Genomic DNA, 22,328 nt, shown 5'->3' on the forward strand with positions numbered 1-22,328 from the left:
CGTTATTATTTAAATTTTATACTCTAATATAAGTGAATATTATTGTACCTTTTAGTGGTTCGCTTAACCTGAATCTGACTCAATTTTGTTTATGTTGTTGCTAAATGTTCCCAAAAACACGAAAAAATATAATAATAATAAATATAATCCTAAATTATATGTAATAAACAATTTACTACGTATATGTTTTTACCGAATTTTTCACTGATTCGTAGAACCTCTGACAACAATATGTCAAGCAACACAATATATAATTTTTCCAGAAATCAATTACAATATTGAACTGAGCAATTAATATAAATGAGTTTGCGCGAATTACTGCATAATTTATTACAATTTTACAATTTGTATCTTGATAATAAGTATGCGAGAGCCCGGACTTGAAAAATTTTATTCAAAAAATGTTTTTCGAAAGAATAAATTCATAAAGACATGATTATAACTTTTCCCACGGACTTGCTTCCTTGTTTAAGGTGAATGTATCACCGGGAGCTAACGGAAAAATCGCCATTGGATCGTAGAACTAAATAGTACCAAAAAGGGACAAGGGCAGTGAGGGAGGACCCCCAGAATAAAAGAACGGGTCCGATGACGCGACAGAGAGTTCGCCGTCAAGGATGGTTCGTCCTCTGTAGACTGGTTTAAAATATATGCTCGCCACCTCAAATTTGTAGTGGCTTGCCCCTGTACATCATACTTTTCCTTTAACAATAGTGTCGTGCCGGTCATCTATCTAACATCTTTCGGGGGAAAACTTGTGAATTGAAATTACGTGACTTCTGGTTTGCATCGTAAGTTCCTATAGTTAATCGGGACCGCTTCCCTCTACGTTTTCCACAACTGATCTCGATTTTCATCTATCTAACTCTGTTCTTGAAATTCAGGAAGAACAGACAGATAGCCGACAGTACTTTATATATATATATATATCTTATTATCCATATTTGTAGGTTATAAATAATATACTAAGTGTTATAATTAAACCATTGCCAACTTAAGTTCTATTAATTAGGGAGGTGTTTAAAGAGTTTTGAACAGAAACAACAAATATTGAAATACCAATATTATTTTAATTTATAAAAGATCAATTTTCTTTATATTATATTTCTTAGTTTACAACAGGGACTTAATTATGGTAATAGTTAATCTAGATTTTGGACATAAGAACTCACATTTTAGCACTAATTTTAAGGTATTGCATCAACGTTTAAGGTTATATCATGAACTACAGTTGAAAATTAATGGTGATTTTTATAAAACCAGAAATTTACCGAATAAAAGTAATTTCATTCAAACTTCTGTAAAGTATGAAATTACCTTCAATTACCAATTAAGACTATTTTCTTCAGCCTTCGGGCTATTTTCGCTATAGAATTGAGAGTACCATTTTCTAAATTTGGCGATTGTTTTGTCTTCTGACACGAAACATGGATTCTTCCAATACATTTTATAATTCCATATGCGAACGTCACGCTGGACCTTTTAAAATAAACATTTTTTTGTCAAATATTAACACACGTATTTCATTTATATTTTGGAGTTTCAGCCATTCGAATATAAAAATCTCACCATATTAGATTCAAAATATAAGGAAATATAATCAAATATAAATGAAAATCGAGAAGGACTGTAACAATGGAGGATGAATTTCTGTCGAAAAGGACCATCGGGTATAATGCTACAAACGGACATTCCATTTCCTAATGAACTTTTAAAATAAAAGTGCATTATTGCTGGGCCAATCTGCAATATTAAAAAATGTTTTATAACAGTACAAACTAATTAATTCTTTGCAATTACTTATTTATAGATGCATTTAAATTTATCATCAAATAATTGATAATACAAATAATTGATATTGAGTAATGAAGCATTTTGTAATAACAGTGAAATGTTTTCATGAATCTGACTTCTTCCAAAAAATGTATAAGGATTTGACAAATTAAACGAAGTATTTTAATAAATATAAAGCAAAATATCGTCGCATTTTACATAAGAGTATTCTAAGTTTTATTTAGTCTGTTTTCAATATTTGCTACATTTTACTTTGCTTAATATGTTTCTTGTATCATTATTAAAGAAGCAAAGAAATAGTTGAGTGAAAAACATTATTTTCATCTACATTAATTTCGACTGTTTATTAATACTAATAAGCAGTAGCGGAGCTAATAATATAATTGTTAGGTAAGCTTCTTCCAATATGTTAAACTATCACAAAATTAAAAAATTTAGCAACGAGTTGTTTAACTTTTTCTGCAACACTTGGTAGCGCCATTCATTATGATATTTTATTATTAAAAACATTTTATATTTTTAACTATTATAAAATGGCAAAAAGCTTATTTTCATGGTAGGAATGGATTATATAAAAAAACTGCAAATGCTAATAACGAGTAAAATCGTCATTAAGTCCGACCCTACTGGAGATACACACGACTCTATCTCCCTACTCTCTCGCCTTTAATCACTAAAATTTAATAGCATCGATCCCCTAATACAGCCTGCGACCCCATTGAACCTCCCTTCAAAATTTCAGAAATTTTCGACAGAAATTTTCAAAAGCATAGGCGTTATTAAACTTCAAAGAGGATGAACAAAATTGTCCCATACACACACATACACACACACTAACATCCATACATACAGAAAATCTGGAGGGGGGCGTCATTTTTCGACCGTTACCGTACTTTCCCTCTGTGATGTATAACAGCCGGGAAAGTAAAAAATTAGATTTGTACGTATTGAATAAACTGTGAAACTCGGAAATCCTGGTATTAATTTTCCTGTTAATGAAAATGGGGCATGCCAAACGCAAGATCAATCATCGATAACATCTTGTTTGCAATTAGATCTCACGCACACACGACCAATGGAAAGTGGCCAGTGAGCAACATTCGATAGCAGGGAGTAATAACACTTTCATGTCAAATATTAACTTTGATTGGTTGTTTACATCACTTAATGATTACTTCATAATCGTTACTTTTTCGTAGGAAGAAAACACATAATTTTAATAACAATAAAGACAATTAATTTACCTTACCATTACAAAATTTTGTTAATTACCTTACGGCTTTATGTAACATGTTCTTCAAACTCATTTGATAATTAATCCATTCTGTACATTATAATTTTAATACATCACTTTGCTGTTGCTATTCTGTGTTCTGCATGTATTTTTGCAGCAGTGGACTGCATACATGCAGTCCACTGCTGTAAAATGATGCGGGAAACATATTAAGCAAAGTAAAATGCAACAAATATTGAAAGCAGACAAAATAAAACTTAGAATACTCTTATGTAAAGTGCGACAATATTTTATTTTATATTTATTAAAATACTTTGTTTAATTTGTCAAATCCTTATAAAACAAATTTTAGAATAAGTCAGATTCATGAAAACATTTTACTATTATTACAGAATGCTACATTACTCAATATCAATTATTTGTATAATTTGTGGATTAGTTTTTTCAATCTTATGCGCATAAATAAAAGCAATATTAAAAAAGTATATATACTGTATATATATATATTTGTTGTGCAATTTGTTTACTAAATCCTACAGAATAATGTAAAATTAATCATATATTTTGCTATAAATGACTTACCTGTTGAATTTCAAGTGCTAACTGTACTATAGATATTCCAAACAATTTAACAGTACCATTGCCTTTATATTTGACACAGTGAGAATTTGGTTCACGTTCTGGACAGTAGTCCATCTTCACTTCACTCTGAATAAATTTCCACGAATTTTCTGGATGCCGAATAATCCTGGATGTTGTACCAAATTTGTGAACATAATCTATATGAGGAAAATCTGCTAAATTTTCCATAATTTCCTGCAGTACATAAATAAAGTTATATATAATTCATTTCTCTCCTTGGCGTCATGATAAATGTAGATACCTGAATATGGCAATTGATAACATGTTCACCACGACTCTTGTAATGTGATAATCCCTTCTGTATTTCTGGTATAACAGGTGGTTTCCACAGAGGAGGTTGGCCTTCTGCATGATGCCACACGTAAATAAATCCATTTTGTTCGATTGTCTCCCAACTTTTTATTTTAGCTACTTCTGGAACTACAAGAGTGTTCATTTTAATATTAATCCAGGAACGAAAGATATATTTCCAGCATTGCAAGAGTATAGCCATATTGTGCATTGGTTCCACTGCACCGTTTACAGTAAAATCAATTAATTTGTTCAAAAAGATACATTTGTAAATCGTAGTTTTGCGACAATATATAAAATTTTCAACTTGTGTCGAACGCAAGCGTAACGGAAGAAAATTATTATAACATGTAGCATAGCGTAGAAAGAATCTTTGATTGTAACGTATAAAAACATTGCATAAATTAACAGAAAATCAGTCAGGTATATTTTGCTGTACTATATGTTTAAAATGACGGCAATTGGCAGCCATACAAACATACGGATGATTAACAGTGTGGCACTATGACTTGCACGCAGCATACCATGCTTCGCCGATCTCAATTCCCATATTTATCTTGGAAACATCATGCAGTATGCTGGCTTCATGTTTTATCCAATAGCTCCGAGTGATGTTGAGCTGTACTTGTAATAATGCATTTAGGTAAACCTGCAGGAAAAACATCAGTAAAGACAACACAGGGGACATTAGTGGTTTTAGAACATTAGAACAGGGCTGCATTGTTTAATACATTTTTTGTCAAAGATGTCAGCCATTAATGCACGGCAACCGCGCAATACTACTGCTAGCAAAAGTGCCACAATAGCAAGTCACGTAACCATGTGACTTGCGTTTGTTTATCTCATGTATAGGATACAGGATAAATATAACGGTCACAAGTCGATGAATACGGCATAAAAAAACTGTTCACTCACATGCCATACCAGTCGTTTTAAGTAAATTGCACATATTTTTGTGTATTTTGAGTGAAAGTGAGGAATTTGTCCAGTAGTGCGCATTATGTTAGTTCTGTATTTTGGGGAAAAGTGTCTAGCTAATCCATACAACATATTCAATCCGTCATGACACGACCTGGACTAAACATATAATCAATCAATAATGTTCCAGAGTTCAGTCACAGTGCATCAAACCCTGTATGTTGTCCCATTTGCAGATAGCAATTGAATAAGTGCGCATTATGACAATATAAAATTTCCTGTATTTCTGTACGTTTTAGTCTTGTATGTACTCTTTATGTGTGTGCATAAGCGTAGATGTATGTCAATAGTTTGATGTTGTGAAGACCAGGAAGACCTAAAATGTTCCAACTGTTTGAATCAAGAGCGTAACCGTTGTATGTATAATATTATTTTGTTGCAAGAAGAAAACGCTTGTTGATTCTACGTGCTGCTTCTCGTGCGTTTCTTCTTTCCGCGTGAAGACCAGTCATTTCGCAATGTTCTCGATGATCATAAGACATAGATGTTGCTTCTTTAATAGTGATGCCCACAATGTAACAACAAGATGCAAAGTAACATTCGGTCACAAAAAATTATGAGCGTGCTGCCCAGTGGCGTACCGTCATTGGAAGCGATGGAAGCGCCGATTCCACCTTCCAATGTGCTTCCCTTGTATTTTATAAAATATAAATTTTCATATTTTAACGTACTTTGCCATTAATTAAAATTAATATTTTATTATAACTGCATTATGTATCTTTTACAAATTTCTATACTACATGTGAAAAAAACGATAAGATTGCTATTGTATATTCGAATAATTCGGTGGCGGAAGGAATGTCGAAACCAGGTGTTTTCAATCAGCCAGATTATATAGGCATTGGCACATGCGGTTTACAGAGCACCAACCTCAGCCGGTTTAGCTGGTAGAAGCGACACACACATAAAGCATCTAATTTTATATCCCGGACCAGTTCTGGGGACCTATTCTGAGTAGTATCGTTAAGCTAACGAATACGATAAAAACCAGTTTCTATCGGAACCACGTGATTCGCGTTTAATCAACTGTGAAAATGCTATTCCGAGCCGTACGTTTCGTTTTCGGTGCCGATAGCCACGTGCGATAACTAAGCTTTTGTTATCGGTCACTCTCGAGCTGCCGTTAGGAACGTAACGAAAGTGAAAACAACATGGCGTCTTTTCGTGTAAGAATGATTTTACTTCACGAGCAATTGGAGAGAGGGGACAGCAGTAACACCGATTAAATTTAATACTCTTTCTTCAACTTCAGTTAATTTTTGATTAACTGAAGGCCCACCTCCTGTTTGAAACGTTGATTTTTTTTATTTGTGAGGCTTTACTTTTAATGTTTGCTTTCCAGTCACTCCATGTCTATGCAAATAATATTTACATTTAATAAGATGTATTGCATTTGACATTTAATCATAATACTAATTCTAATTTGGTTATAAGGTTTATAGAAGTAGAACTTGTGGCAAAATTAAGTTTGTCATTTTATTCTTAATGAATGAATTAAAAAATACATTAATTACATGAAGTTATATAGAAATATACAAAGAAACTTAGACATACTTTGTATAATTGTAAAATGTTAGCATTATGTAATAATAGAAATCTTTATTTTGTAGATTTTATCTAAGTTTAATGTCGGCTTTAATTCATTAGTTTTAGTATAAAAAAAAATACATTCTATATACGTAACTTAACAGTAAACTATACACTATACATAAATGACTATCTATCACATAAATTATAATTTTTAAAACAAATATATTTGCTTAACGGATGGGCTGACAAAATAGACCCAGTAATAGACCCAGACATTTAAAACAAAACAAAACTATATCACTAGCGCTAGTATACGGCAATGCTAAAAGCACGTGCTTCGCTTAGAAAATGGCGAGTTGCAGTCACGTGACAAAATACAATGTTAACTAAACTGTGATTGGTTAAAGCGTAATAGCTATCGATAGCATGGAACCCAGACACATCTCGACCGACTACCCGTAGCGAAACCCACTTAACGTGGGGCACAGAATAGCGATTTTTCTAAGGTTCGTTAACTGCCTTTCGCTAAGGGTCGTTAACTGCCTATCGAATATCCCGTGTATCCCGTATTCGCTCTCGTTCCCCCCGAAAAATTCCAGGGGAATTTTTCGGGGGGTGGTCCGTTCGGATATGTCGGGCCCCGTCCCTCACCACCCGGTCGCCCCATTGTGGGCCTGGCCGAACCCATAATGGGCCTACTAAAAGAGGCCCTCTTAGTGCCCACAGGGCGGAAAAGAAAAAAAAAAAAAAAAAAAAAAAAAAAACCCCTAGCCCGCGGGCCAGCTACGACTCGCGAAAACTTTCTATCCGGCCCGCGAGATCTTTAATAGATTATTAAATTGGGAAAATAACTAATTAATAGTTATTTTTCCAATTCCTTGTAATTTTCGAAAATGATAAGAGAAATAAATGTAGTAGTTAACTTTTTATTTATTTATTTCATATTTGCAAACTAAAAAAATTACAAGCTACAAGAAGGCGTCAATTGACTACTACGGCCAGCGGAAAAAAACGTAAAATTTATTCCGGCCCATGTTATAAAAAAGGTTGCCCACCCTAGACTAGATTTATAACTTAATCCAACCGATGGGAGTTTACTGGCATGTTTTTATGATAGTTCTGTATAGTTGACAGGAGTTTTAAAAAAATCCATTAAAATATTTGATATATTTATTCTGCGTTTATTCCGCTCTCCCATCTTATATTACTTACGGATTTCAATGTTAAACCGGTGATATTACGATTTGGTATGTCCCATCCGTAAGGGGATGCAGAAAAAACGTGTACAATTCTAGTACAGTGTTAAAAATTAACTGTTACTTTGGCAGCATCATTTACTTAATGAATGACACGTACAATGGTACAAAAAAAGCTCTAGAATTTATTTTTCTTAAGACCCGAGATAACTCGGGCAAATTTAAATAATCGTACGTAAGAACTCGTTGCTCGAAATAATTCAAACAAAGCTTATTTACGTTCTATTGAATGTTGTTTATGAACTCAGCAAATTTCGTAATTTTACACCCAATAGGAATTTATGCTTTGGACCATTTTCTTGGTCCTATCTATAAAGATAGCATAACGGATCGAAAAACTCGTAACACATTTGATTATTTGCGGTAATTGATGAACATCTGTTTAGAAACCTATTGTCCCCTGAGAGTTGTATGAGAATAGTCCGCGTAAATCCACAAACAGCTGTTCTCAAGGACATTTAGCGTTATACACAGTAATGCGGCTGGTGTCGTGTGATCCATAGCGATTTTTTGTTAAGTTAAAGATTTATTGTTTCTAAATAATACTTAATAAAGGAAATAAAGTTTTATGCTAAAATGTTTTAGAAATGTAATTCATAAATTGGTGTATTAAATTTTTTTAAAATTTTTTGTGGGAGTTTTTCCTGTAAAGCACAAAAAAACAATGTTAGGTTAGTGAGAATAAGCTTAGCCTATAATATAAGTAATAAGATGAAACTAATATAAAAATTATTAGAAAATAACGAAATACATCCGAGTACTTCTTTATTTTCTAGTTCAAACGTGTAGAAAACCTTCTTCCCCCTCAGGCGTTATTGAGAATGACCCGCGAAAGTTCACAGTCAGCTGTTCTCAAGGTCAAGTAACTATTTATAGCGTACTGTGGTGTGTTGTATCTGGTTGCAAGTTTGTGAAACATGAATAATAAAATGTATCTAAATAATAGATAATAAAAGAAAACAGTGATATAAGATATTTTATTTTCATTTATATAAAAAATACGTGCACAGAAGCCGTGAGCCATCATTTTCAAATATCAAGCAATACATGGAAGTCTTGTAATAAAATTATTATACAAATATATATATATATATATATATATTATTGATATATCTAGTAATGATTGTTGACATCCACATCAACTAATTTCTGGCAGTAGAGATGCTTTGGTCCGAATCTACGCTCGATTCTGAGTCGCTGACATCGCTCAAATTATATTCCGATCCACTTTCAGAAAAACTATCATCATCATATTCTGAACTAGACATTCTGGCAATAAAAGATTGTATATAAAATCCGTTTTTTTTATATTATGTGCAAGCAGAATATTCTCCGGATAAAATATACTTATAAACTTACTTGGAAAAGAGTAGAAAACACTTTTCACGATGCACAAAAGCAGAGATATTCTACTAACGCAAAACCTAAGAAGCGTAATATATATATATGCATATAAAAGCATTACAAAGTATTGATATGAATTTTAGAATGTAGAAAATGTCGAATATTTCTACACAATAAACTGTAAACTTTTATTCTACTCTTGGGGCCTCTACTTCACCCTTCTTCTCTCTACCATGTTCTAAATTACTTTCCCTGTCCCTCTTCCCGCCTTTTTATCCCTCGGTTTTATAATCCTTTGTCTATGGTTTTTATAACCCTTTACTGCCGAGTGCAATAAACCAACAGAACCTCAACTGAGCGAAGACCAAGAGGTCCGATATTAGTACAGCTTCTTAGGTTTTGAGTTAGTAGAATATTTCTGCTTTTGTGCATCGTGAAAAGTGTTTTTTACTCTTTTCCAAGTAAGTTTATAAGTATATTTTATCCGGAGAATATTCTGCTTGCACATAATATAAATAAAAACGGATTTTAGATAAAATTTTCTCCCTTTAGATTTAGTAGAATATCTCTGCTTTTGTGCATCGTGAAAAGTGTTTTTTACTCTTTTCCAAGTAAGTTTATAAGTATATTTTATCCGGAGAATATTCTGCTTGCACATAATATAAATAAAAACGGATTTTAGATAAAATTTTCTCCCTTTAGATTTAGTAGAATATCTCTGCTTTTGTGCATCGTGAAAAGTGTTTTTTACTCTTTTCCAAGTAAGTTTATAAGTATATTTTATCCGGAGAATATTCTGCTTGCACATAATATAAATAAAAACGGATTTTAGATAAAATTTTCTCCCTTTAGATTTAGTAGAATATCTCTGCTTTTGTGCATCGTGAAAAGTGTTTTTTACTCTTTTCCAAGTAAGTTTATAAGTATATTTTATCCGGAGAATATTCTGCTTGCACATAATATAAATAAAAACGGATTTTAGATAAAATTTTCTCCCTTTAGATTTAGTAGAATATCTCTGCTTTTGTGCATCGTGAAAAGTGTTTTTTACTCTTTTCCAAGTAAGTTTATAAGTATATTTTATCCGGAGAATATTCTGCTTGCACATAATATAAATAAAAACGGATTTTAGATAAAATTTTCTCCCTTTAGATTTAGTAGAATATCTCTGCTTTTGTGCATCGTGAAAAGTGTTTTTTACTCTTTTCCAAGTAAGTTTATAAGTATATTTTATCCGGAGAATATTCTGCTTGCACATAATATAAATAAAAACGGATTTTAGATAAAATTTTCTCCCTTTAGATTTAGTAGAATATCTCTGCTTTTGTGCATCGTGAAAAGTGTTTTTTACTCTTTTCCAAGTAAGTTTATAAGTATATTTTATCCGGAGAATATTCTGCTTGCACATAATATAAATAAAAACGGATTTTAGATAAAATTTTCTCCCTTTAGATTTAGTAGAATATCTCTGCTTTTGTGCATCGTGAAAAGTGTTTTTTACTCTTTTCCAAGTAAGTTTATAAGTATATTTTATCCGGAGAATATTCTGCTTGCACATAATATAAATAAAAACGGATTTTAGATAAAATTTTCTCCCTTTAGATTTAGTAGAATATCTCTGCTTTTGTGCATCGTGAAAAGTGTTTTTTACTCTTTTCCAAGTAAGTTTATAAGTATATTTTATCCGGAGAATATTCTGCTTGCACATAATATAAATAAAAACGGATTTTAGATAAAATTTTCTCCCTTTAGATTTAGTAGAATATCTCTGCTTTTGTGCATCGTGAAAAGTGTTTTTTACTCTTTTCCAAGTAAGTTTATAAGTATATTTTATCCGGAGAATATTCTGCTTGCACATAATATAAATAAAAACGGATTTTAGATAAAATTTTCTCCCTTTAGATTTAGTAGAATATCTCTGCTTTTGTGCATCGTGAAAAGTGTTTTTTACTCTTTTCCAAGTAAGTTTATAAGTATATTTTATCCGGAGAATATTCTGCTTGCACATAATATAAATAAAAACGGATTTTAGATAAAATTTTCTCCCTTTAGATTTAGTAGAATATCTCTGCTTTTGTGCATCGTGAAAAGTGTTTTTTACTCTTTTCCAAGTAAGTTTATAAGTATATTTTATCCGGAGAATATTCTGCTTGCACATAATATAAATAAAAACGGATTTTAGATAAAATTTTCTCCCTTTAGATTTAGTAGAATATCTCTGCTTTTGTGCATCGTGAAAAGTGTTTTTTACTCTTTTCCAAGTAAGTTTATAAGTATATTTTATCCGGAGAATATTCTGCTTGCACATAATATAAATAAAAACGGATTTTAGATAAAATTTTCTCCCTTTAGATTTAGTAGAATATCTCTGCTTTTGTGCATCGTGAAAAGTGTTTTTTACTCTTTTCCAAGTAAGTTTATAAGTATATTTTATCCGGAGAATATTCTGCTTGCACATAATATAAATAAAAACGGATTTTAGATAAAATTTTCTCCCTTTAGATTTAGTAGAATATCTCTGCTTTTGTGCATCGTGAAAAGTGTTTTTTACTCTTTTCCAAGTAAGTTTATAAGTATATTTTATCCGGAGAATATTCTGCTTGCACATAATATAAATAAAAACGGATTTTAGATAAAATTTTCTCCCTTTAGATTTAGTAGAATATCTCTGCTTTTGTGCATCGTGAAAAGTGTTTTTTACTCTTTTCCAAGTAAGTTTATAAGTATATTTTATCCGGAGAATATTCTGCTTGCACATAATATAAATAAAAACGGATTTTAGATAAAATTTTCTCCCTTTAGATTTAGTAGAATATCTCTGCTTTTGTGCATCGTGAAAAGTGTTTTTTACTCTTTTCCAAGTAAGTTTATAAGTATATTTTATCCGGAGAATATTCTGCTTGCACATAATATAAATAAAAACGGATTTTAGATAAAATTTTCTCCCTTTAGATTTAGTAGAATATCTCTGCTTTTGTGCATCGTGAAAAGTGTTTTTTACTCTTTTCCAAGTAAGTTTATAAGTATATTTTATCCGGAGAATATTCTGCTTGCACATAATATAAATAAAAACGGATTTTAGATAAAATTTTCTCCCTTTAGATTTAGTAGAATATCTCTGCTTTTGTGCATCGTGAAAAGTGTTTTTTACTCTTTTCCAAGTAAGTTTATAAGTATATTTTATCCGGAGAATATTCTGCTTGCACATAATATAAATAAAAACGGATTTTAGATAAAATTTTCTCCCTTTAGATTTAGTAGAATATCTCTGCTTTTGTGCATCGTGAAAAGTGTTTTTTACTCTTTTCCAAGTAAGTTTATAAGTATATTTTATCCGGAGAATATTCTGCTTGCACATAATATAAATAAAAACGGATTTTAGATAAAATTTTCTCCCTTTAGATTTAGTAGAATATCTCTGCTTTTGTGCATCGTGAAAAGTGTTTTTTACTCTTTTCCAAGTAAGTTTATAAGTATATTTTATCCGGAGAATATTCTGCTTGCACATAATATAAATAAAAACGGATTTTAGATAAAATTTTCTCCCTTTAGATTTAGTAGAATATCTCTGCTTTTGTGCATCGTGAAAAGTGTTTTTTACTCTTTTCCAAGTAAGTTTATAAGTATATTTTATCCGGAGAATATTCTGCTTGCACATAATATAAATAAAAACGGATTTTAGATAAAATTTTCTCCCTTTAGATTTAGTAGAATATCTCTGCTTTTGTGCATCGTGAAAAGTGTTTTTTACTCTTTTCCAAGTAAGTTTATAAGTATATTTTATCCGGAGAATATTCTGCTTGCACATAATATAAATAAAAAACGGATTTTAGATAAAATTTTCTCCCTTTAGATTTAGTAGAATATCTCTGCTTTTGTGCATCGTGAAAAGTGTTTTTTACTCTTTTCCAAGTAAGTTTATAAGTATATTTTATCCGGAGAATATTCTGCTTGCACATAATATAAAAAAAAAACGGATTTTAGATAAAATTTTCTCCCTTTAGATTTAGTAGAATATCTCTGCTTTTGTGCATCGTGAAAAGTGTTTTTTACTTTTTTCCAAGTAAGTTTATAAGTATATTTTATCCGGAGAATATTCTGCTTGCACATAATATAAAAAAAAAACGGATTTTAGATAAAATTTTCTCCCTTTAGATTTAGTAGAATATCTCTGCTTTTGTGCATCGTGAAAAGTGTTTTTTACTTTTTTCCAAGTAAGTTTATAAGTATATTTTATCCGGAGAATATTCTGCTTGCACATAATATAAAAAAAAAACGGATTTTAGATAAAATTTTCTCCCTTTAGATTTAGTAGAATATCTCTGCTTTTGTGCATCGTGAAAAGTGTTTTTTACTTTTTTCCAAGTAAGTTTATAAGTATATTTTATCCGGAGAATATTCTGCTTGCACATAATATAAAAAAAAAACGGATTTTAGATAAAATTTTCTCCCTTTAGATTTAGTAGAATATCTCTGCTTTTGTGCATCGTGAAAAGTGTTTTTTACTTTTTTCCAAGTAAGTTTATAAGTATATTTTATCCGGAGAATATTCTGCTTGCACATAATATAAAAAAAAAACGGATTTTAGATAAAATTTTCTCCCTTTAGATTTAGTAGAATATCTCTGCTTTTGTGCATCGTGAAAAGTGTTTTTTACTTTTTTCCAAGTAAGTTTATAAGTATATTTTATCCGGAGAATATTCTGCTTGCACATAATATAAAAAAAAAACGGATTTTAGATAAAATTTTCTCCCTTTAGATTTAGTAGAATATCTCTGCTTTTGTGCATCGTGAAAAGTGTTTTTTACTTTTTTCCAAGTAAGTTTATAAGTATATTTTATCCGGAGAATATTCTGCTTGCACATAATATAAAAAAAAAACGGATTTTAGATAAAATTTTCTCCCTTTAGATTTAGTAGAATATCTCTGCTTTTGTGCATCGTGAAAAGTGTTTTTTACTTTTTTCCAAGTAAGTTTATAAGTATATTTTATCCGGAGAATATTCTGCTTGCACATAATATAAAAAAAAAACGGATTTTAGATAAAATTTTCTCCCTTTAGATTTAGTAGAATATCTCTGCTTTTGTGCATCGTGAAAAGTGTTTTTTACTTTTTTCCAAGTAAGTTTATAAGTATATTTTATCCGGAGAATATTCTGCTTGCACATAATATAAAAAAAAAACGGATTTTAGATAAAATTTTCTCCCTTTAGATTTAGTAGAATATCTCTGCTTTTGTGCATCGTGAAAAGTGTTTTTTACTTTTTTCCAAGTAAGTTTATAAGTATATTTTATCCGGAGAATATTCTGCTTGCACATAATATAAAAAAAAAACGGATTTTAGATAAAATTTTCTCCCTTTAGATTTAGTAGAATATCTCTGCTTTTGTGCATCGTGAAAAGTGTTTTTTACTTTTTTCCAAGTAAGTTTATAAGTATATTTTATCCGGAGAATATTCTGCTTGCACATAATATAAAAAAAAAACGGATTTTAGATAAAATTTTCTCCCTTTAGATTTAGTAGAATATCTCTGCTTTTGTGCATCGTGAAAAGTGTTTTTTACTTTTTTCCAAGTAAGTTTATAAGTATATTTTATCCGGAGAATATTCTGCTTGCACATAATATAAAAAAAAAACGGATTTTAGATAAAATTTTCTCCCTTTAGATTTAGTAGAATATCTCTGCTTTTGTGCATCGTGAAAAGTGTTTTTTACTTTTTTCCAAGTAAGTTTATAAGTATATTTTATCCGGAGAATATTCTGCTTGCACATAATATAAAAAAAAAACGGATTTTAGATAAAATTTTCTCCCTTTAGATTTAGTAGAATATCTCTGCTTTTGTGCATCGTGAAAAGTGTTTTTTACTTTTTTCCAAGTAAGTTTATAAGTATATTTTATCCGGAGAATATTCTGCTTGCACATAATATAAAAAAAAAACGGATTTTAGATAAAATTTTCTCCCTTTAGATTTAGTAGAATATCTCTGCTTTTGTGCATCGTGAAAAGTGTTTTTTACTTTTTTCCAAGTAAGTTTATAAGTATATTTTATCCGGAGAATATTCTGCTTGCACATAATATAAAAAAAAAACGGATTTTAGATAAAATTTTCTCCCTTTAGATTTAGTAGAATATCTCTGCTTTTGTGCATCGTGAAAAGTGTTTTTTACTTTTTTCCAAGTAAGTTTATAAGTATATTTTATCCGGAGAATATTCTGCTTGCACATAATATAAAAAAAAAACGGATTTTAGATAAAATTTTCTCCCTTTAGATTTAGTAGAATATCTCTGCTTTTGTGCATCGTGAAAAGTGTTTTTTACTTTTTTCCAAGTAAGTTTATAAGTATATTTTATCCGGAGAATATTCTGCTTGCACATAATATAAAAAAAAAACGGATTTTAGATAAAATTTTCTCCCTTTAGATTTAGTAGAATATCTCTGCTTTTGTGCATCGTGAAAAGTGTTTTTTACTTTTTTCCAAGTAAGTTTATAAGTATATTTTATCCGGAGAATATTCTGCTTGCACATAATATAAAAAAAAAACGGATTTTAGATAAAATTTTCTCCCTTTAGATTTAGTAGAATATCTCTGCTTTTGTGCATCGTGAAAAGTGTTTTTTACTTTTTTCCAAGTAAGTTTATAAGTATATTTTATCCGGAGAATATTCTGCTTGCACATAATATAAAAAAAAAACGGATTTTAGATAAAATTTTCTCCCTTTAGATTTAGTAGAATATCTCTGCTTTTGTGCATCGTGAAAAGTGTTTTTTACTTTTTTCCAAGTAAGTTTATAAGTATATTTTATCCGGAGAATATTCTGCTTGCACATAATATAAAAAAAAAACGGATTTTAGATAAAATTTTCTCCCTTTAGATTTAGTAGAATATCTCTGCTTTTGTGCATCGTGAAAAGTGTTTTTTACTTTTTTCCAAGTAAGTTTATAAGTATATTTTATCCGGAGAATATTCTGCTTGCACATAATATAAAAAAAAACGGATTTTAGATAAAATTTTCTCCCTTTAGATTTAGTAGAATATCTCTGCTTTTGTGCATCGTGAAAAGTGTTTTTTACTTTTTTCCAAGTAAGTTTATAAGTATATTTTATCCGGAGAATATTCTGCTTGCACATAATATAAAAAAAAACGGATTTTAGATAAAATTTTCTCCCTTTAGATTTAGTAGAATATCTCTGCTTTTGTGCATCGTGAAAAGTGTTTTTTACTTTTTTCCAAGTAAGTTTATAAGTATATTTTATCCGGAGAATATTCTGCTTGCACATAATATAAAAAAAAACGGATTTTAGATAAAATTTTCTCCCTTTAGATTTAGTAGAATATCTCTGCTTTTGTGCATCGTGAAAAGTGTTTTTTACTTTTTTCCAAGTAAGTTTATAAGTATATTTTATCCGGAGAATATTCTGCTTGCACATAATATAAAAAAAAACGGATTTTAGATAAAATTTTCTCCCTTTAGATTTAGTAGAATATCTCTGCTTTTGTGCATCGTGAAAAGTGTTTTTTACTTTTTTCCAAGTAAGTTTATAAGTATATTTTATCCGGAGAATATTCTGCTTGCACATAATATAAAAAAAAACGGATTTTAGATAAAATTTTCTCCCTTTAGATTTAGTAGAATATCTCTGCTTTTGTGCATCGTGAAAAGTGTTTTTTACTTTTTTCCAAGTAAGTTTATAAGTATATTTTATCCGGAGAATATTCTGCTTGCACATAATATAAAAAAAACGGATTTTAGATAAAATTTTCTCCCTTTAGATTTAGTAGAATATCTCTGCTTTTGTGCATCGTGAAAAGTGTTTTTTACTTTTTTCCAAGTAAGTTTATAAGTATATTTTATCCGGAGAATATTCTGCTTGCACATAATATAAAAAAAACGGATTTTAGATAAAATTTTCTCCCTTTAGATTTAGTAGAATATCTCTGCTTTTGTGCATCGTGAAAAGTGTTTTTTACTTTTTTCCAAGTAAGTTTATAAGTATATTTTATCCGGAGAATATTCTGCTTGCACATAATATAAAAAAAACGGATTTTAGATAAAATTTTCTCCCTTTAGATTTAGTAGAATATCTCTGCTTTTGTGCATCGTGAAAAGTGTTTTTTACTTTTTTCCAAGTAAGTTTATAAGTATATTTTATCCGGAGAATATTCTGCTTGCACATAATATAAAAAAAAACGGATTTTAGATAAAATTTTCTCCCTTTAGATTTAGTAGAATATCTCTGCTTTTGTGCATCGTGAAAAGTGTTTTTTACTTTTTTCCAAGTAAGTTTATAAGTATATTTTATCCGGAGAATATTCTGCTTGCACATAATATAAAAAAAAACGGATTTTAGATAAAATTTTCTCCCTTTAGATTTAGTAGAATATCTCTGCTTTTGTGCATCGTGAAAAGTGTTTTTTACTTTTTTCCAAGTAAGTTTATAAGTATATTTTATCCGGAGAATATTCTGCTTGCACATAATATAAAAAAAAAACGGATTTTAGATAAAATTTTCTCCCTTTAGATTTAGTAGAATATCTCTGCTTTTGTGCATCGTGAAAAGTGTTTTTTACTTTTTTCCAAGTAAGTTTATAAGTATATTTTATCCGGAGAATATTCTGCTTGCACATAATATAAAAAAAAAACGGATTTTAGATAAAATTTTCTCCCTTTAGATTTAGTAGAATATCTCTGCTTTTGTGCATCGTGAAAAGTGTTTTTTACTTTTTTCCAAGTAAGTTTATAAGTATATTTTATCCGGAGAATATTCTGCTTGCACATAATATAAAAAAAAAACGGATTTTAGATAAAATTTTCTCCCTTTAGATTTAGTAGAATATCTCTGCTTTTGTGCATCGTGAAAAGTGTTTTTTACTTTTTTCCAAGTAAGTTTATAAGTATATTTTATCCGGAGAATATTCTGCTTGCACATAATATAAAAAAAAAACGGATTTTAGATAAAATTTTCTCCCTTTAGATTTAGTAGAATATCTCTGCTTTTGTGCATCGTGAAAAGTGTTTTTTACTTTTTTCCAAGTAAGTTTATAAGTATATTTTATCCGGAGAATATTCTGCTTGCACATAATATAAAAAAAAAACGGATTTTAGATAAAATTTTCTCCCTTTAGATTTAGTAGAATATCTCTGCTTTTGTGCATCGTGAAAAGTGTTTTTTACTTTTTTCCAAGTAAGTTTATAAGTATATTTTATCCGGAGAATATTCTGCTTGCACATAATATAAAAAAAAAACGGATTTTAGATAAAATTTTCTCCCTTTAGATTTAGTAGAATATCTCTGCTTTTGTGCATCGTGAAAAGTGTTTTTTACTTTTTTCCAAGTAAGTTTATAAGTATATTTTATCCGGAGAATATTCTGCTTGCACATAATATAAAAAAAAAACGGATTTTAGATAAAATTTTCTCCCTTTAGATTTAGTAGAATATCTCTGCTTTTGTGCATCGTGAAAAGTGTTTTTTACTTTTTTCCAAGTAAGTTTATAAGTATATTTTATCCGGAGAATATTCTGCTTGCACATAATATAAAAAAAAAACGGATTTTAGATAAAATTTTCTCCCTTTAGATTTAGTAGAATATCTCTGCTTTTGTGCATCGTGAAAAGTGTTTTTTACTTTTTTCCAAGTAAGTTTATAAGTATATTTTATCCGGAGAATATTCTGCTTGCACATAATATAAAAAAAAAACGGATTTTAGATAAAATTTTCTCCCTTTAGATTTAGTAGAATATCTCTGCTTTTGTGCATCGTGAAAAGTGTTTTTTACTTTTTTCCAAGTAAGTTTATAAGTATATTTTATCCGGAGAATATTCTGCTTGCACATAATATAAAAAAAAACGGATTTTAGATAAAATTTTCTCCCTTTAGATTTAGTAGAATATCTCTGCTTTTGTGCATCGTGAAAAGTGTTTTTTACTTTTTTCCAAGTAAGTTTATAAGTATATTTTATCCGGAGAATATTCTGCTTGCACATAATATAAAAAAAAAACGGATTTTAGATAAAATTTTCTCCCTTTAGATTTAGTAGAATATCTCTGCTTTTGTGCATCGTGAAAAGTGTTTTTTACTTTTTTCCAAGTAAGTTTATAAGTATATTTTATCCGGAGAATATTCTGCTTGCACATAATATAAAAAAAAAACGGATTTTAGATAAAATTTTCTCCCTTTAGATTTAGTAGAATATCTCTGCTTTTGTGCATCGTGAAAAGTGTTTTTTACTTTTTTCCAAGTAAGTTTATAAGTATATTTTATCCGGAGAATATTCTGCTTGCACATAATATAAAAAAAAAACGGATTTTAGATAAAATTTTCTCCCTTTAGATTTAGTAGAATATCTCTGCTTTTGTGCATCGTGAAAAGTGTTTTTTACTTTTTTCCAAGTAAGTTTATAAGTATATTTTATCCGGAGAATATTCTGCTTGCACATAATATAAAAAAAAAACGGATTTTAGATAAAATTTTCTCCCTTTAGATTTAGTAGAATATCTCTGCTTTTGTGCATCGTGAAAAGTGTTTTTTACTTTTTTCCAAGTAAGTTTATAAGTATATTTTATCCGGAGAATATTCTGCTTGCACATAATATAAAAAAAAAACGGATTTTAGATAAAATTTTCTCCCTTTAGATTTAGTAGAATATCTCTGCTTTTGTGCATCGTGAAAAGTGTTTTTTACTTTTTTCCAAGTAAGTTTATAAGTATATTTTATCCGGAGAATATTCTGCTTGCACATAATATAAAAAAAAAAACGGATTTTAGATAAAATTTTCTCCCTTTAGATTTAGTAGAATATCTCTGCTTTTGTGCATCGTGAAAAGTGTTTTTTACTTTTTTCCAAGTAAGTTTATAAGTATATTTTATCCGGAGAATATTCTGCTTGCACATAATATAAAAAAAAAACGGATTTTAGATAAAATTTTCTCCCTTTAGATTTAGTAGAATATCTCTGCTTTTGTGCATCGTGAAAAGTGTTTTTTACTTTTTTCCAAGTAAGTTTATAAGTATATTTTATCCGGAGAATATTCTGCTTGCACATAATATAAAAAAAAAACGGATTTTAGATAAAATTTTCTCCCTTTAGATTTAGTAGAATATCTCTGCTTTTGTGCATCGTGAAAAGTGTTTTTTACTTTTTTCCAAGTAAGTTTATAAGTATATTTTATCCGGAGAATATTCTGCTTGCACATAATATAAAAAAAAAACGGATTTTAGATAAAATTTTCTCCCTTTAGATTTAGTAGAATATCTCTGCTTTTGTGCATCGTGAAAAGTGTTTTTTACTTTTTTCCAAGTAAGTTTATAAGTATATTTTATCCGGAGAATATTCTGCTTGCACATAATATAAAAAAAAAACGGATTTTAGATAAAATTTTCTCCCTTTAGATTTAGTAGAATATCTCTGCTTTTGTGCATCGTGAAAAGTGTTTTTTACTTTTTTCCAAGTAAGTTTATAAGTATATTTTATCCGGAGAATATTCTGCTTGCACATAATATAAAAAAAAAACGGATTTTAGATAAAATTTTCTCCCTTTAGATTTAGTAGAATATCTCTGCTTTTGTGCATCGTGAAAAGTGTTTTTTACTTTTTTCCAAGTAAGTTTATAAGTATATTTTATCCGGAGAATATTCTGCTTGCACATAATATAAAAAAAAAACGGATTTTAGATAAAATTTTCTCCCTTTAGATTTAGTAGAATATCTCTGCTTTTGTGCATCGTGAAAAGTGTTTTTTACTTTTTTCCAAGTAAGTTTATAAGTATATTTTATCCGGAGAATATTCTGCTTGCACATAATATAAAAAAAAAACGGATTTTAGATAAAATTTTCTCCCTTTAGATTTAGTAGAATATCTCTGCTTTTGTGCATCGTGAAAAGTGTTTTTTACTTTTTTCCAAGTAAGTTTATAAGTATATTTTATCCGGAGAATATTCTGCTTGCACATAATATAAAAAAAAAACGGATTTTAGATAAAATTTTCTCCCTTTAGATTTAGTAGAATATCTCTGCTTTTGTGCATCGTGAAAAGTGTTTTTTACTTTTTTCCAAGTAAGTTTATAAGTATATTTTATCCGGAGAATATTCTGCTTGCACATAATATAAAAAAAAACGGATTTTAGATAAAATTTTCTCCCTTTAGATTTAGTAGAATATCTCTGCTTTTGTGCATCGTGAAAAGTGTTTTTTACTTTTTTCCAAGTAAGTTTATAAGTATATTTTATCCGGAGAATATTCTGCTTGCACATAATATAAAAAAAAACGGATTTTAGATAAAATTTTCTCCCTTTAGATTTAGTAGAATATCTCTGCTTTTGTGCATCGTGAAAAGTGTTTTTTACTTTTTTCCAAGTAAGTTTATAAGTATATTTTATCCGGAGAATATTCTGCTTGCACATAATATAAAAAAAAACGGATTTTAGATAAAATTTTCTCCCTTTAGATTTAGTAGAATATCTCTGCTTTTGTGCATCGTGAAAAGTGTTTTTTACTTTTTTCCAAGTAAGTTTATAAGTATATTTTATCCGGAGAATATTCTGCTTGCACATAATATAAAAAAAAACGGATTTTAGATAAAATTTTCTCCCTTTAGATTTAGTAGAATATCTCTGCTTTTGTGCATCGTGAAAAGTGTTTTTTACTTTTTTCCAAGTAAGTTTATAAGTATATTTTATCCGGAGAATATTCTGCTTGCACATAATATAAAAAAAAACGGATTTTAGATAAAATTTTCTCCCTTTAGATTTAGTAGAATATCTCTGCTTTTGTGCATCGTGAAAAGTGTTTTTTACTTTTTTCCAAGTAAGTTTATAAGTATATTTTATCCGGAGAATATTCTGCTTGCACATAATATAAAAAAAAACGGATTTTAGATAAAATTTTCTCCCTTTAGATTTAGTAGAATATCTCTGCTTTTGTGCATCGTGAAAAGTGTTTTTTACTTTTTTCCAAGTAAGTTTATAAGTATATTTTATCCGGAGAATATTCTGCTTGCACATAATATAAAAAAAAAACGGATTTTAGATAAAATTTTCTCCCTTTAGATTTAGTAGAATATCTCTGCTTTTGTGCATCGTGAAAAGTGTTTTTTACTTTTTTCCAAGTAAGTTTATAAGTATATTTTATCCGGAGAATATTCTGCTTGCACATAATATAAAAAAAAAACGGATTTTAGATAAAATTTTCTCCCTTTAGATTTAGTAGAATATCTCTGCTTTTGTGCATCGTGAAAAGTGTTTTTTACTTTTTTCCAAGTAA

The 22,328-nt window shown here is 29.4% G+C and overlaps 1 protein-coding gene across 1 annotated transcript in view; it reads right to left on the bottom strand.

Moving 5' to 3' along the window:
- Positions 1-1,196: 1,196 nt before the first annotated feature.
- Positions 1,197-22,328, bottom strand: part of LOC136989427 (cholesterol 7-desaturase nvd-like) — a 39,406-nt gene continuing 18,274 nt past the window's right edge. The window contains exons 4-7 of the mRNA XM_067287569.1: positions 3,912-4,090; positions 3,611-3,844; positions 1,570-1,743; positions 1,197-1,479 (exon numbers count right to left, since the gene is read on the bottom strand). Of these exons, the coding sequence (XP_067143670.1) occupies positions 1,324-1,479; positions 1,570-1,743; positions 3,611-3,844; positions 3,912-4,090 (743 nt within the window). The 3' untranslated portion in view covers positions 1,197-1,323. The remainder of the gene's footprint in view (positions 1,480-1,569; positions 1,744-3,610; positions 3,845-3,911; positions 4,091-22,328) is intronic.

The sequence above is a fragment of the Centruroides vittatus genome, unplaced genomic scaffold (assembly GCF_030686945.1).
Source record: "Centruroides vittatus isolate TY-2023 unplaced genomic scaffold, ASM3068694v2 scaffold_576, whole genome shotgun sequence".
Taxonomy (NCBI): Eukaryota; Metazoa; Arthropoda; class Arachnida; order Scorpiones; family Buthidae; genus Centruroides; species Centruroides vittatus.